The following is a 13,618-nucleotide window of genomic DNA, read 5'->3' on the forward strand; positions in this document are numbered from 1 at the left end:
TTTGTACGGAGATGGGGAGAGTTGGTTCCGCCTGTAGGTCCAGAACACACATTTCTGCTTCGTCCCTTTAACATCCATCCTAACCTTTCACCCCGCCGGAGGTCGAAGACGGATCAGACGCCGAGGCCTGATTCCGTCAGAAACCTCTGCCGCCCGTCAGCAGGCTGAATGTGTCCGTGTGAAAGGAGTGCACAGCGTGTGGGAAACCGTTCATATATACGGGTCATTATGTTTAACGTGTTTATAGAGACATCACCACCCATGTGACTGTTCATATGGACCTTTCTGTGTTCCCTCTCTGTCTCTGCTCCCCCGGACCGTTCGTATTCCCGTCGCCTTCTCTTTGTCCGGTTGATCCGCGTTTGATTTTGAACCTTTTGTACTTTGCAGATTTTCAGGTAGCCAACACTGTGGGCACATTCACTGCGCGTATCAGTACCGAGAACACTACCACTGCCTGGATCCGGAGTGCAACTACCAGGTGAGGAGCAGCTCGCCGGCACAGACACAGCCATTAGTAAGCCCTGCGCTTTACATGAAACGCACATACGTGTAACACAAAGACACGTGGATGCGTGTAAAGGAAGCCATCGAGTGAAAGCGTTAAAGATCCCTCTCACCGCCTCGCTCTCTCTCCGCAGAGATTCACCAGTAAGCAGGACGTGATCCGGCATTACAACATGCACAAGAAACGCGACAACTCCCTGCAGCATGGCTTCATGCGATTCAGTCCTCTGGACGACTGCAGCGTTTACTACCACGGCTGCCACCTGAACGGGAAAAGCACACACTACCACTGCATGCAGGTAATAACCGTCTCCGGCAGGTAATGAACGGCAATCCAGCCTGAAACTGAGGATGATGGCAGATGTAGTCCAGGATCAGCTGGAGATTCCCTGCCATATACTGCTGGTGCGAGATAGGGGCCAGCACCCTACCCCCGTGGCATGTATAGCATCTCCTATTCTACATGTATAGCCTCTCTGCACATGCTACACTTTAACTAAACATGTTAGACCCTTGCAAGACTAGTGGGCAGCTGAGATCAAGTACCCACTCCAGGTGGCAGCCTGTTTCTGATGCCAGGGTATTTAACAACACATCAGCCACCTTTGCCACCCAGCAGCTGCAACTACTACTCCTAGCATGCTGAGCCGGTTAGGCTAAAGTGGACTGTACTGATTCTAGCTGTTTCTTTTTAAATCATGGCTCGTAGATCTCATGCTTTCCATTTGCGTTTAATTCCTACCGTGCCCACTCTCATCATGCTGAGTACGACAACAGTGTTACATAGTACCAGCCACTCCATATCTAGGTGGTTTAACACCACACAAGGGTGGGCTGCCTCGGCCCTTCCCTCACCAGACACCAGGTGGGCCCGTCCATCTTTTTACTAGCTGTGCCCGTAGAACAGACTTCTCCAAACCCGCGGGATCTGCCAATAAAAGGTGCGCTCGCTCGGCGTTCTGGAAGACGCGCTTTCGTTATGTCCATAATTGGTGTGGATAAATTTCAGTTCCTTGTTTATACAAAGGCCACATTTTTTAGACTTTAGCACCAAGTGCCACATTGCAAATTATTCCTCAGCCGCTTTTTGTTTAATTCTTTTTTTCTCCCTCTGATCCCGTGGTGGGGTTCTGCTTTTTTTCAAGGTGTCACCAGCGAGTGCATTTTTATTCTGCAAACAGCTGGGAGAGGAGTTTTTTTGGGTATTTGTCAGTGTTTTGTTATTGTCTGTTCTCATCAACCTGCCGGGAGGACGGGAGCGGGGCGGGCAGGCGCAGGGGGTACTGCCGGATTTTTTTTCCCCTTTCACTTGTGAGATGGAGCAGACCCTGGCACTCGTCTCCTGATTTTTTCCTCTCGCCTGCCGCATTTTCGGATTCCGCAGCTTTTTTTTTTTTTTACTCAATATGGCAAAGTTGCCCGCTTTGCGCTGAGACGGATGCCAGAGAGCGGACAAATAGAGCATTCCATTAGTGACGTGCGGGCGCTGTGTGCTTGGCGTTAGGACCATCGCTGCTCCTATAGACCCCCCAACAGGCTGTCTCTGCTCCATCTCAATGCTTCTCTCCAGCTCCATCCCGCAAATTCCCTGTTTAAGTCGTCAAACCTTGGGGTTTATTCACAAAAGAGGGGATCTGCGGGCGAAGCGAATATTTCCATTCCCTGATATCCCGAGTTATAATGAAGGGCCAACCAAGAACAGAAGCGTATTGTGGCTGGCCCTTCATCGTGTGTAGTAATACGGGAGAGTCGTCACGTTCAATTCTGCTGCAAACTCCCTCTTTAGTAGATAAACCTTTTTTCTTATCACTTGATCACATGACATTCTGCTATAGTATCACGTATGTTATATCTTATATATTAAATACTTATTTTCATGGCAGCCGGGTATACTGGGAATACAAGGGATCGCGGAGTATATACAAAACTCACAACATATCAAATGAGATATAATCAGACTAAAAGGGCTATTTTGAGATGTTTTTGCAGGCCGTTGATGTAAAAAAAGAAAAAGTAGTTGCAAATTATTTTATTATTGTATATGTTATATGGAAGTGATTTTTGGTTCATTTTTTTTTTATATCCAGGTGGGCTGCAACAAAGTGTATACCAGCACCTCAGACGTGATGACCCACGAGAACTTCCACAAGAAGAACACTCAGCTAATTAACGATGGATTTCAGCGCTTCCGAGCAACCGAGGACTGTGGCACCGTAGATTGTCAGTTCTATGGACAGAAAACCACTCACTTTCACTGCAGGTGAGATCGGCGTTGGGGAGAAACATGGCTGGGATTTGGTCTGGTGTTCCACCAGCATACCTGGACTGGGAGACGGACGGTAATGACTGGAAGGAGACAGATGGACTGTAGACATGCTGGAGATTGTGACTTTAGCGACTTGACGGTTCTCATCTGTTGCTGCTGTTTTCAGGCGTCCGGGCTGCAGCTTCACCTTCAAGAACAAGTGTGACATAGAGAAGCACAAGAGCTATCACGTGAAAGATGACGCTTACGCCAAGGACGGCTTCAAGAAGTTCTACAAATATGAAGAATGCAAGTATGAGGGCTGCGTGTACAGCAAGGCCACCAACCACTTTCACTGCATCCGCGCAGGCTGCGGCTTCACTTTCACCTCTACCAGCCAGATGACCTCGCACAAGCGCAAGCACGAGAGGCGGCACATACGCAGCTCCGGAGTACTCGGCCTTCCGTCTTCCTTACTGGGGGGGAAGGACAATGACATGGAGGAGTCCAGCAACGATGATCTCATTGACTTTTCAGCTTTAAGTAGTAAAAACTCTAGCTTGAGCGCTTCCCCCACCAGTCAGCAGTCTTCCGTGTCCCTGGTCCCTACTATCTCCGAGGCTCCTTCTCCACAGACCCAGAAAGCCACCAGCACCATTCCACCTACCACAAAGATCTCCAGCCTCCTGTCCCAGACACTGCCCAATAATATGCCCTTGGCTTTAGCCCTATCTAGTTCAACCCTTCCTGCAACCGGCGCTTACTTCCCGATCATAAGTGGTCGCGGAGGTTCCTCTCTGCCTACCGGCTCCGCCAACATGATGCCCGTAGCAGCCCCGGACTCCTCTCCGCAGTCTGCATCTGGGGCCAGCGATCAAAACAGCACTTCGCCAGCCGCCGCCGCATCCATTATGGAAAGGATGTCGGCCAGCAAGGGTTTAATCTCTCCCATGATGGCAAGATTGGCAGCTGCAGCTCTGAAGCAGTCACCACCTCCTGAATCAGGTGAGCATTAGCTGGGTGTAGAAACATCTACTTAGTTATAGCGGTTCATGTTCTGATCATCCTTATCGGCAGGTACTTTGTCTCTTTTTAAATTGATTCTCGCCAGCCTTGTAGGAAGTGATGGTTTCAGGTTATCTCTTATTATAGACCCTTTTTCCCTTTATAGGCATAGGACACCCGCTGGGGCGTATGAACGTAGGAGCAGTAAAAGCGGAACCTGGAGACTCAGACGGGACAGTAACCCAAAACAGCTGCCAGGACCACAGTCTGGACCTGAGTTTGAACAGGTGAGAGGGGACGGTGGACAGAAGGCGGCTGTGAGAGCCACCAGCCTGGAGGTGAAATAACAGCCAACCTGACGGCCCGTTTAAAGCGTAACGCGGCTCGGGTGTTAACATCCAGGTCCGTTATATTAGGTTTTTCAACCCAGCTGTAGCTGGAATCGCAAGTTCTCCTTCTAAGGCAGATTGTCCGTAAAAAATATCTCCGGTAAATTGGAAATCTGTGTTTCTCTTCCAGCATTGAGTCCAACGGCCAAGATGGAAATTCGGACCCGTCACTCCTCCCCGCTCTAATAAGCAAGGTAACGGCCGCCTGGGGTAATATAGAAAGGACCCATCATCCAGCATCGCTGTGAGTGGATGGAAACCGGCAGAGCTGGAGTCTCCAATTATCCTTTCTTTTGCAGATGCCGCATGCCAACTCCCATCCGGCAAACCTCCATAGCCTAAAATCAGAGGCCGACAGCAGCGACTCCGGAGCCGGGGAGCCGACGCATTACCTCGGCAAGGTGATGAAGGCTCTTGCACAGGAAAAGCACACAGAGCCCTGGAGAACATACTTACGCAGGTACCGTGAGATGGGGTCTCCCACACTACTAATCCAGGGAGTCCAGCTACAAAGGCAGCTGTCACCTACTCCAAACACTTAAAAGCTGAGGCCTCTTTATCCTTAAAGATGATTTGTCCCAGATATTCTTGAATTGTTTTAGAGTTTTTCTATTTCTCTGCCTCCAATACCCGTCCTGTAGTCCTTTCTTACTAGTTCAGCCAGAACTCTGTACATGGAGCCATATACTTAAGTCTGACGCGTCTGACGCGTTTTGCATTATCAGGTACGGCCCGGCAGACGTTTGCGACCCGCAGTGCGATTTTCTGCACAAACTGCATTTTCACTGCATGGTGGAGGAATGCGGAGCTCTGTTCAGCACCCTCGACGGCGCCATAAAACATGCCAAGTAAGGACCAAGGATAACCTCAGCCCTTTCTAGTGTTTGTAACTCACTCCGCTCCTGCGCGTTCTCCGCCATATCTCACCCCGGCCTTCGTTTCCTTGTTGCACTTGCAGCTTCCACTTCAGGACCGATGTGGGAACTCCAAAAGGCAGCTCCGAGGGTCCGTTTGTGGGCGACGGCAAAGTGTCCTCAGAGCCGTCTCCTCCTCCGTTGCCCTCGTCCCTGGTGCCCGGTTGCGAGGCACCCGCTCCGTGCTCCGTTGCTGTTCCATCCACTCCGGCTCTACTGGCCTGGAAGCAGTTGGCATCGTCCATCCCGCAGATCCCTCAAATACCGGCCTCTGTGCCCAGTCTGGCATCTTCCCCGATGGCGACAACTTCACTGGAGAACGCAAAGCCTCAAGTGAAACCCGGGTTCCTGCAGTTCCAGGAGAAGTGAGTGCATGCGCCGTGACCAGCTCTGGAGGGGACAGACACCCCTTATCGGTAGTCACCATGTTAGCCGGTCCCTATTATACGTGGCATTTTCCCCTTAGGGGTTGTATTCCGGTTCTTGGTGACCGAGCTGCGCCGGCTAAACATCAGGGATCATGCGCAGCGACTTACCTAATAATAATATTGTTGTGTCTTTACAGCGACCCTTGTCTGGCAACAGACTGCAAATATGCAAATAAATTCCACTTCCACTGTCTCTTTGGGAACTGCAAGTACGTGTGTAAAACGTCCGGAAAAGCCGAGTCCCACTGCCTCGACCACATCAACCCCAACAACAGCTTGGTGAACGTGCGCGACCAGTTCGCATACTACTCCCTGCAGTGCCTGTGTCCCAACCAGGTGAGTGAGAGACACACACTGTGGACGAGGGGATTGTGGCCAGCGGGAGGGTATGAGGGTACAGTGGCACGAAGCGGCAGGATGGAGCACGTGGAGGGGGGCCGGTGGTCTCCAGCTGTGTCACGGGTCTGTCTGTAATGTTGTGTTATCGCGCTTCCCCCCCAGCACTGCGAGTTCCGGATGAGAGGACATTATCACTGTCTGCGTCCGAGCTGTTACTTCGTCACCAACATCACCACCAAGCTGCCATGGCACGTGAAGAAGCACGAGAAAGCCGAGCGGCGGGCGGCCAACGGATTCAAGTACTTCACTAAACGGGAGGAATGCAGCCGGATGGGTGAGTGCCGCATCCACGCGGAGCCACAGAAACGGGGCCTGTAACTGAAAAAGCCCCCTCAGAAACTACACGGGGGAGATTTGATCGGAGGGGGGTCCTATGGGACAGACATACGGCTCCTGAATCAAAGACGAGACCAATGACTGATTAAGGTTTGAGTCTTTAGAGCAGGAGAACCGGGGACCGAATGGGGCCGATCTGACGTGAAATTCTGTGTTTCTACCCTGTGCGTGTGGAAAGGCAGCTCACACTCAGATAATGAACTAAATCAGTTGCCGGATTGGGGCGCCCCATTTTTTAGGTAGTAGTAGTGAAAGGGTTAGACGTTCTTCACGGTAAATAATTCCCCCCCCCCCCCCCCCCGTCTAAATATCTCGAGTCGCTGAAGCGTCTGCAAACAAACAAAACACCAGGACCTCACCCCGTTAATTCATAAAGAATTCATGTCTCGGGTTAGAAGTGGCTGCAGTAACCAAGGTGATCGCCGTCAACACTCCGGGCCCCGGGGCCGGCTCTGCTTACAGACGCCCGGAGTCGCCCGTGGCTCGTGTTTGCTCACCTTTCGCAGGTGCAGCTTTTAAAGCCGGGCTGCGTTGTCATGGCGACTGCAGCTCCTCACCTGCGCCGCTCCCCGTCTGTTTGTTCTGGTTTCCAGAGCACCGAACGGTCCGGAGCGGGGAGGAATCAGAGAGAGGGAATGAAGCGAAAAAAGGGGGGAAATCTGTAATTTAACCGTTTCCTGACAGGTGCGCAATGTTCGTGATATTAACCCGGACTTAGACATATATGTGTGATCATCACCGCGTGTTCTCGCTAAACGCCAAATATTCCTCAATTGTGAAAGAAACATAGAACCTGCCGGCATATCGGCCCCATTCGGCCCCCGTCCAGTCTGCCCGTTTCTCCTGCTGTAAAGACTCAAACCTTAATCAGTCGTTGGTCTCGTCTTAGATTCAGGAGCCGTATGTCTATCCCATGCATGTTTAATACCCTCACTGCATTACCCTCTACCACCTCTGCTGGAAGGCTGTACCATTTATCTAGAGTTGAAAGCTGACTCTTGCATAGGCGACACCTTCCCTGCTTTGTCCGAGGTGATTTAGCGTCGCTTTACTTTTTGTTTCCCGTTATTAGGGTGCAAATACAACCAGGTGAACAGCCACTTCCACTGCATCCGCGAGGGCTGCCAATTCTCCTTCCTGCTGAAGCACCAGATGACGTCTCACGCGCGCAAGCACATGCGGAGGATGCTGGGGAAAAACTTCGACCGGGTACCCGGACAGGTAAATTACCCCCCGGCTTTCCTGCTTTAACACCAAGCTGGGTCTAAGTCTAGTTGCTGCTGCGGAATCGACCTCTTCCTGGGGTAGGCAGTCCTCCCCCCGGGGCAGTTTCACAGCAGCCGGAGAGCGGCCCGCCGTACCTGCTTCAGTAAAGAGAGCTCAGCAGACGCAGAAAGATTCAGCCGCCGTGAGGCGCATTTCCAGCCATGCTCTGCCATGCTCAGCTCTCGGCGCATGATGGGAAATGTAGTCCGCGGCAGCTGGATTTGCCACCGGCGTGATGAGGCTACGAGCTGCTGACCGCAGGTTCCTGTCTCGCTGCAGGTCCTTCCTCAAACTCACAGAGGAGACAACCTCTCTCAGTTGGGCAGCGCAGCTCCAAGCCCTTCCTCTACCGAGAATCCTTCCTCCTTTCAGATGACACCCCAAAATATGATGGACACGGAGACGGACGAGTACATGGATTACACCGGCGGGGGCAGCCCCGGTGGGATGTCATCGGAGTCCTCCAACCTAGACCGCAGCTGCTCCAGCACACCGGTGGGGAACGAGAGCGCAGACGCAGGTAAATGAGACTGTCCGACGCGAATGGGAGTGGGAGCGCTCATGGCTTTTAGGACCAAGCTCAGGTTTAGACATCTGTCACATCTCACGAGGTTCGGGCTTCATCCTTAAAGCGCAGTCAGGAACCTGGGGCCCCGTGTGTAAGGGGCAGCCATTGGGCAAAGTCAGCGGGAATGTTGCACCGGTTTCCATGGCGACTGCCCCACTGTTAGATCTGTGTCCTATGCTCTGTTGATAACCTCGCTAGGCGCAGTCAGCCGGCTCCCTTACCGTTGGGATGTTTAGTGGAAAGCCGTTACTCCTCACCCTTACGGTCTGGTGATGTGAGCCGGGACTCTCCTTTGTCTGCTCCATCTCTGTGATTTTCTGCGTTTCATTTCATCTCATCGTTTTCTCTCTCAAGCTTCTCATTTTGGTTCATTTTGTTCTGTTTCTTTTTCTCTCTCCCTCTCTCTGTTTGTTCTGTTTTCCTGCTTTCTCTCCACGCTCTCCAGGCTGCCCGGTCCCTTCCGCTTCTGACGACGCACTCACCCACAATGCACCTCCACAACCACCCCCAGCAGTGGCTCTTCCTCACGTACCCTCCTTTCCTCCTGCCCTTGTCAGGTCCCCCCTCTCCACCCTGCCGTACCTGCTCTCTCCATCCTGTGTCTCATACTCCCTGATCACCGCCAGTCTGGGGGTCAGCAGGGGCATTGTGGTGCCAAGCAGCGGCGCGCCAGCATTCACACCAGTAATAGCCACTCCAGCTCCAGTCAAAAGCGATGTCCCTCTAGTACAGGACGCAGCAGGTACCTTTTAGCTTCTTCTGTCCCACTCGTCCACCTAAAGTCATGTATGATGGGCCTTAGAACACGCTAAGAAGGAAAGGGGTGTCTGGGAGGCAAACGGGGTGCATGTTGTGTTTTAGAAGCAGCAGCCGGCTGTTTTGCCCTCAGAGTCCTTTACTCCGGGGGTCCGGCCCGGGAAGATCCGTAAAAACCCCGTCCAGAGAATTGGTGAATAAAAAGGGATCTTTATTTCGAGGCCAATTTATGGCTTTACCATCCACAGCATTACAGGTTCCCCATAAACCAAGACAATCGCTCCGTCCCCTCAATCAATTAATCGAAGAAACATAACCAACGAGATCGCCCTAAAAAGTCAGTAATAACACAAATAACGCACATACAGGCGGCGGGCAGCGGAGCTTCCAATACAAGCGATTAGATGAGGCTCTCGGCTATAACTTCATACTTATTAAGGACGGATACACCAGGGTGCCCTAAATAAACATCAGCGGCTAGTGTTCCCGTACACAATGGGAACGGACTGAGCTCGAGGGCCGTAGGGATAGCTTTGGGAGTCACCGAGGTCCCGGGTGCGTCAGGAGGCAGCTGAAGCGCTTCTTGCCCCTCCGGGTGTGCGGCCGTTAGGGTTTGGCACTCTGCGAGGAGCCGGTATTCTGCTGAGTGATGTTACTCGTTAAAATGGGCCAATTCGGACGGCCCCGGCCTCTGGGGAAATATTGCGCAATCTCAGGGGCTGTTAGTGTTGTAGGGCAAGTAGCTTAAATTTACTCCGCCAGCTTCCGGGGCATTTAGTGTTCGCTCTGCAGCTGTCAGCGGGATTCGGGGGGTTTTGCCATTTGGGTTTTATAAACGAGGGTGCATGAAATTTCCTCTGATACCCGAAATGCTGCGAGCGGACGGCGGGCGAAGGCGATACCTGCCGGGCAGACATTCATTTTCACACTGTGCACTTCTGTCTCATTCCAGGGAACACCATCACCATGCCAACCGCCTCCGGGGCCAAAAAGCGCTTCTGGATCATCGAGGATATGTCGCCGTTTGGAAAAAGGCGCAAGACGGCTTCCTCGCGCAAAATGCTGGACGAAGGAATGATGCTGGAGGGATTCAAACGCTACGACTTGTATGAAGACTGCAAGGACTCGATGTGCCAGTTCTCCCTGAAGGTCACGCATTACCACTGCACCCGGGAAAACTGCGGCTACAAGTTCTGCGGCCGTACCCACATGTACAAGCATGCGCAACACCACGACCGGGTCGACAACTTGGTCCTTGATGACTTTAAGCGCTTTAAGTCTTCTCTTATTTGCAACTTCCAGGACTGCCAGTTCTCTGGAAACAGCACACACTTCCACTGCTTGCGCTGCGGCTTCCGTTGCACCGACAGCACCAAAGTGACCGCTCACCGCAAGCACCACGGCAAGCAGGACGTCATCAGCGCCGCTGGCTTCTGTCAGTTCAGTTCTAGTGCGGATTGCGAGGTTCCCGAGTGCAAGTACAAGCTGAAGTGTTCCCACTTTCACTGCACTTATCCCAGCTGCAAGCACACGGTGGTGGGGATGTCTCAGATGGACTCGCACAAGCGCAAGCATGAGAAGCAGGAGCGAGGGGAGCTCCCGTCCGCTTCCCCTGGCCGCGAGGGCATCACTCAGTCTGGCACCGAGTATGAACTCCAAAGCCCACCAATGAACTTGGACAGCTCTCTGAACCTGAGCACGGACCCCCACAACTCCCTCCTGTTCCTGCAAAACGCCGCCGGGGTGGGTCTGAACGACTCGCTAGACCTTAGCAAAAAGCCCCAAGACGAGGTCAGTTCCAGCCTCAAGAAAGAGCCACAGGACACTCTTCAAGTTAACTCTGTAGATGCAGATGACGACTTATCTCAGGACGAGGATGAAGACGACGACGATGAAGAGGAGGACGACGATGAAATGAATGAAGATGAGGAGGACGAGGATCTGAATACAGATTCGGAGGATTCCATGCCTGGCGGCGAATGCTTACCAAGCAAAGGAGTCGAGCAGCGTGCGGAGGGTTCCACAAACCACTGTGACATCTCCCCGGCCCAAATCAACCTCCAGGCATCCCCCTGAATCCAGGCTCTCCCACCGAGGGCCCTGCTCTCCCCACACAAATAACAAGAACAGGAACCGAAAACTGAAATAGTTATATATCTTCTGCAGAGAAGGACCAGGTCATCAGTACCAGGGGCCACACTGTGATCACCGGCCCCCTCCAACAGAAACCTTTCATTCTGGTGCTTGAGAGCAGTGGACAATGCATTCTCGCGCATGACTCCTCACGACACGAAGCCCCTCCACTACTCGACCCCCGCGTCAGGGCTCCGAAGAGCTCCGTTCTGGGGGCGAAGGGCAGAGATGGGGGTACTTGTTGCTACTCCTCTGGCATCGCACAGATTGTGGTCGTTGCGAAGGAGGAAGCCAAACGGGCTGGGGTCTTGGGGTATTTATTGACTACAATTATCGGGTGCCCTGCGACAAGGATATCTGTCCTGTTCTTCCAGTTTTTGTCCTTGGGCTGTTCCCGGGAAGCTAATGTTTTATTTTATAAATATTTATAGAGAAAGCTTTCCTCTGCACCAATTGCTCTGGTTTATTTATTTATTTGGTGTTGTTCTGACATTAAATTGGGACTTCGCTTACGTGAGTGGCCAGGAGGAGCTCCCAGAGACGGGGGTCCCTCTGTACCCCGTAGGACACGCTGTTGCTGCTTTCTAGGACTTTGGTGAAAATGAGCGAGGGTAGATTTGTGTCATAAGGGGGGGGGGGGTTCGGCAGCCCGTGGCTCTCCATGTTTTTTTGGGATGACAACGCCTGTAATCTGGTTGCCCATAACCTGCTATCAATCACACCTCCTTACCAGAAACTATTACAACTCAGGGGTTAACCGGCCACAGCTCCCTATATAACGATCGTCCAGCCCAGCTTTACCGACCTCCGTGACGTCGTGTCTGGCGTTCATACCGCGGAGGCTCTGAATATGGCAGATAGGCCAGAAGCGGAGGCAGGAGAAAGGTTATAGCCCCCCACGCCACTGAGTATAGCACAGGATAGCCCCTCTCAGGTAGAAAACAAATTCAGTGAAGATACTGCTGCATATGAGCCTGTCGGGAGGGCTTTAATACTCTAGACCTACAAGTACCAGAGGTGAGCGAAACGCGTTGCCCCCCCAGCATTATCGGGCCTTGTTTTCCCCTAAAGCCATGGGCTAGCATTATCCCAGTGAGGCCACGTTATAAGCGCTGGGTCAGTAGGGAAGCCTCTAATTTGTATAATCAGTCCATTTTTGAGGCTGAAAAAAAAAAAACAGAACACTAAATGACAAACGCACAGCGTGCGCCGGGGTGAACTCACCTCACTTTTTTTCTCCAGATCTGCTGTATTTATTAACCTGAACAAAGCAAACAGAGATTGGGGTGGGTGGGGGGAGGGGACCCTCGAGTGTTTGCAATTATTGGTGTCAGAGACTAATGAATTCTGATTAAACAAAGTTGTACAGTATTTTTTTCTGTAAAGGTTATATATAGAACAAAAAAAAAAGGAAAAAAAAATAGAAAAAAAATCAATTTAAGCTTGCAGAAGGTGTCTGTTGGTGAATATCATCCGACACGAGGCTCAGTAACCAGATCCCACTCCGATCCTTACTTTTAGCTTCTGATTTCCTGGAGTCCAGATGTTTGACTTCACTTTAGCACTGAAAACGCGTGATTCCGACTTTTAACTTGAATTTTCTAGAAAAAAAATAAATAAAAATGACCGTAAAGTTGACATAATACAGAGGATTGTAATCTTCAGATTGTTAATATAAGTTTGTAGTTATATATATTTAATTTTTGTGGGTTTTTATCCCTTCAATCGGTTACGTGTGCTTTTATTTTTAGAGGGTTAGAGATTTTTTTTCTCCCTTTAATTTATTTTTTCGTTATTATTCTCATATGTAAGATGAGTTTGGGCAGCCGCCTCCTTAGAGCTACGGGCCGCGCGAGAGACCCCGTTCCTCCTACGAGCGTCTCTTACGCAGCCTTAAACCTCACGGGGGCCGAGTCAGGAGCCGGGACGTTAAAGCCCCGTCTCCTCCGGGACCCCCTTCCCTCTCTCTCTATCTCCTGCAGTTCTACATCTTTTATACAAAAGAAAAATAAGACACAAACGTACAATCCCCCCCAAAAAAAAATGTAAACCGCCAGGTGAAGAGCAGGAAGGATGAGGTTCCTTCCCGGTACCAGCTATTGAGGACCCCCTATAATCCCCCAAACCTCACCAAATGCCCCTACAGAAAAGAAAAGCATTTAAAAGATTCCATAGCTGATGGAAATAAAATAAATGAAATAATAAATTTAAAAAGAAAACTATAAATAAACTAACAAAAAAATGTCAGTTTTTTTTAATCTCGATATTGCACAGTAGGACGTAAGCCATTTCCAGCTAAACGAAACGTGTCATTTCTCTTTTCATTTTCCGTGGAGGTATTTGTTCATCCTGGCGAAATCCTGTTTACTATCGGTATCAGGATCCGTTTATCTGCGAGCCGATACAGGCAGAAGCGAGAGCTCATCCGTATATAACCGCGTATGTTTCTGTATATGTACGCAGATGTGTGAGTGAGTGCGAGCGTGTGTGAGTGAGTGCGAGCGTGTATATGTATATATATTATATATATGATACGATGGGTGAAATAAAATAAGTAATAAAGCCCCTGCGCCGTACAATGTACAACATAGTATGTGTGTAAACCTGGGTATAAAAAAAACACAGAAAACCAATTTCTAACCCAAAATCTAAAATATTTCTGATGCATAGGA

At 50.8% G+C, this 13,618-nt stretch overlaps 1 protein-coding gene across 7 annotated transcripts in view; it reads left to right on the top strand.

Annotated features, from left to right (window-relative positions):
* The window catches only part of CASZ1 (castor zinc finger 1), a 128,391-nt gene extending 117,497 nt beyond the window's left edge, over window positions 1-10,894 (top strand). For 4 of the 7 annotated variants that reach the window (XM_053451990.1, XM_053451989.1, XM_053451987.1 and 1 more), the window contains 15 exons: window positions 391-481; window positions 642-806; window positions 2,595-2,767; window positions 2,940-3,757; window positions 3,924-4,044; window positions 4,277-4,340; window positions 4,446-4,606; window positions 4,872-4,994; window positions 5,105-5,425; window positions 5,626-5,824; window positions 5,990-6,161; window positions 7,296-7,444; window positions 7,769-8,009; window positions 8,503-8,799; window positions 9,766-10,894. In XM_053451990.1, the coding sequence (XP_053307965.1) occupies window positions 391-481; window positions 642-806; window positions 2,595-2,767; window positions 2,940-3,757; window positions 3,924-4,044; window positions 4,277-4,340; window positions 4,446-4,606; window positions 4,872-4,994; window positions 5,105-5,425; window positions 5,626-5,824; window positions 5,990-6,161; window positions 7,296-7,444; window positions 7,769-8,009; window positions 8,503-8,799; window positions 9,766-10,889 (4,219 nt within the window). In that variant the 3' untranslated portion in view covers window positions 10,890-10,894. Of the gene's footprint in view, window positions 1-390; window positions 518-641; window positions 807-2,594; window positions 2,768-2,939; window positions 3,758-3,923; window positions 4,045-4,276; window positions 4,341-4,445; window positions 4,607-4,871; window positions 4,995-5,104; window positions 5,426-5,625; window positions 5,825-5,989; window positions 6,162-7,295; window positions 7,445-7,768; window positions 8,010-8,502; window positions 8,800-9,765 lie in introns of all 7 variants that reach the window. The other 3 variants (XM_053451991.1, XM_053451992.1, XM_053451993.1) reach the window with 3 other exon arrangements.
* Window positions 10,895-13,618: the final 2,724 nt, after the last annotated feature.

Source organism: Spea bombifrons, chromosome 12 (genome assembly GCF_027358695.1).
Source record: "Spea bombifrons isolate aSpeBom1 chromosome 12, aSpeBom1.2.pri, whole genome shotgun sequence".
NCBI classification, from domain to species: domain Eukaryota; kingdom Metazoa; phylum Chordata; class Amphibia; order Anura; family Pelobatidae; genus Spea; species Spea bombifrons.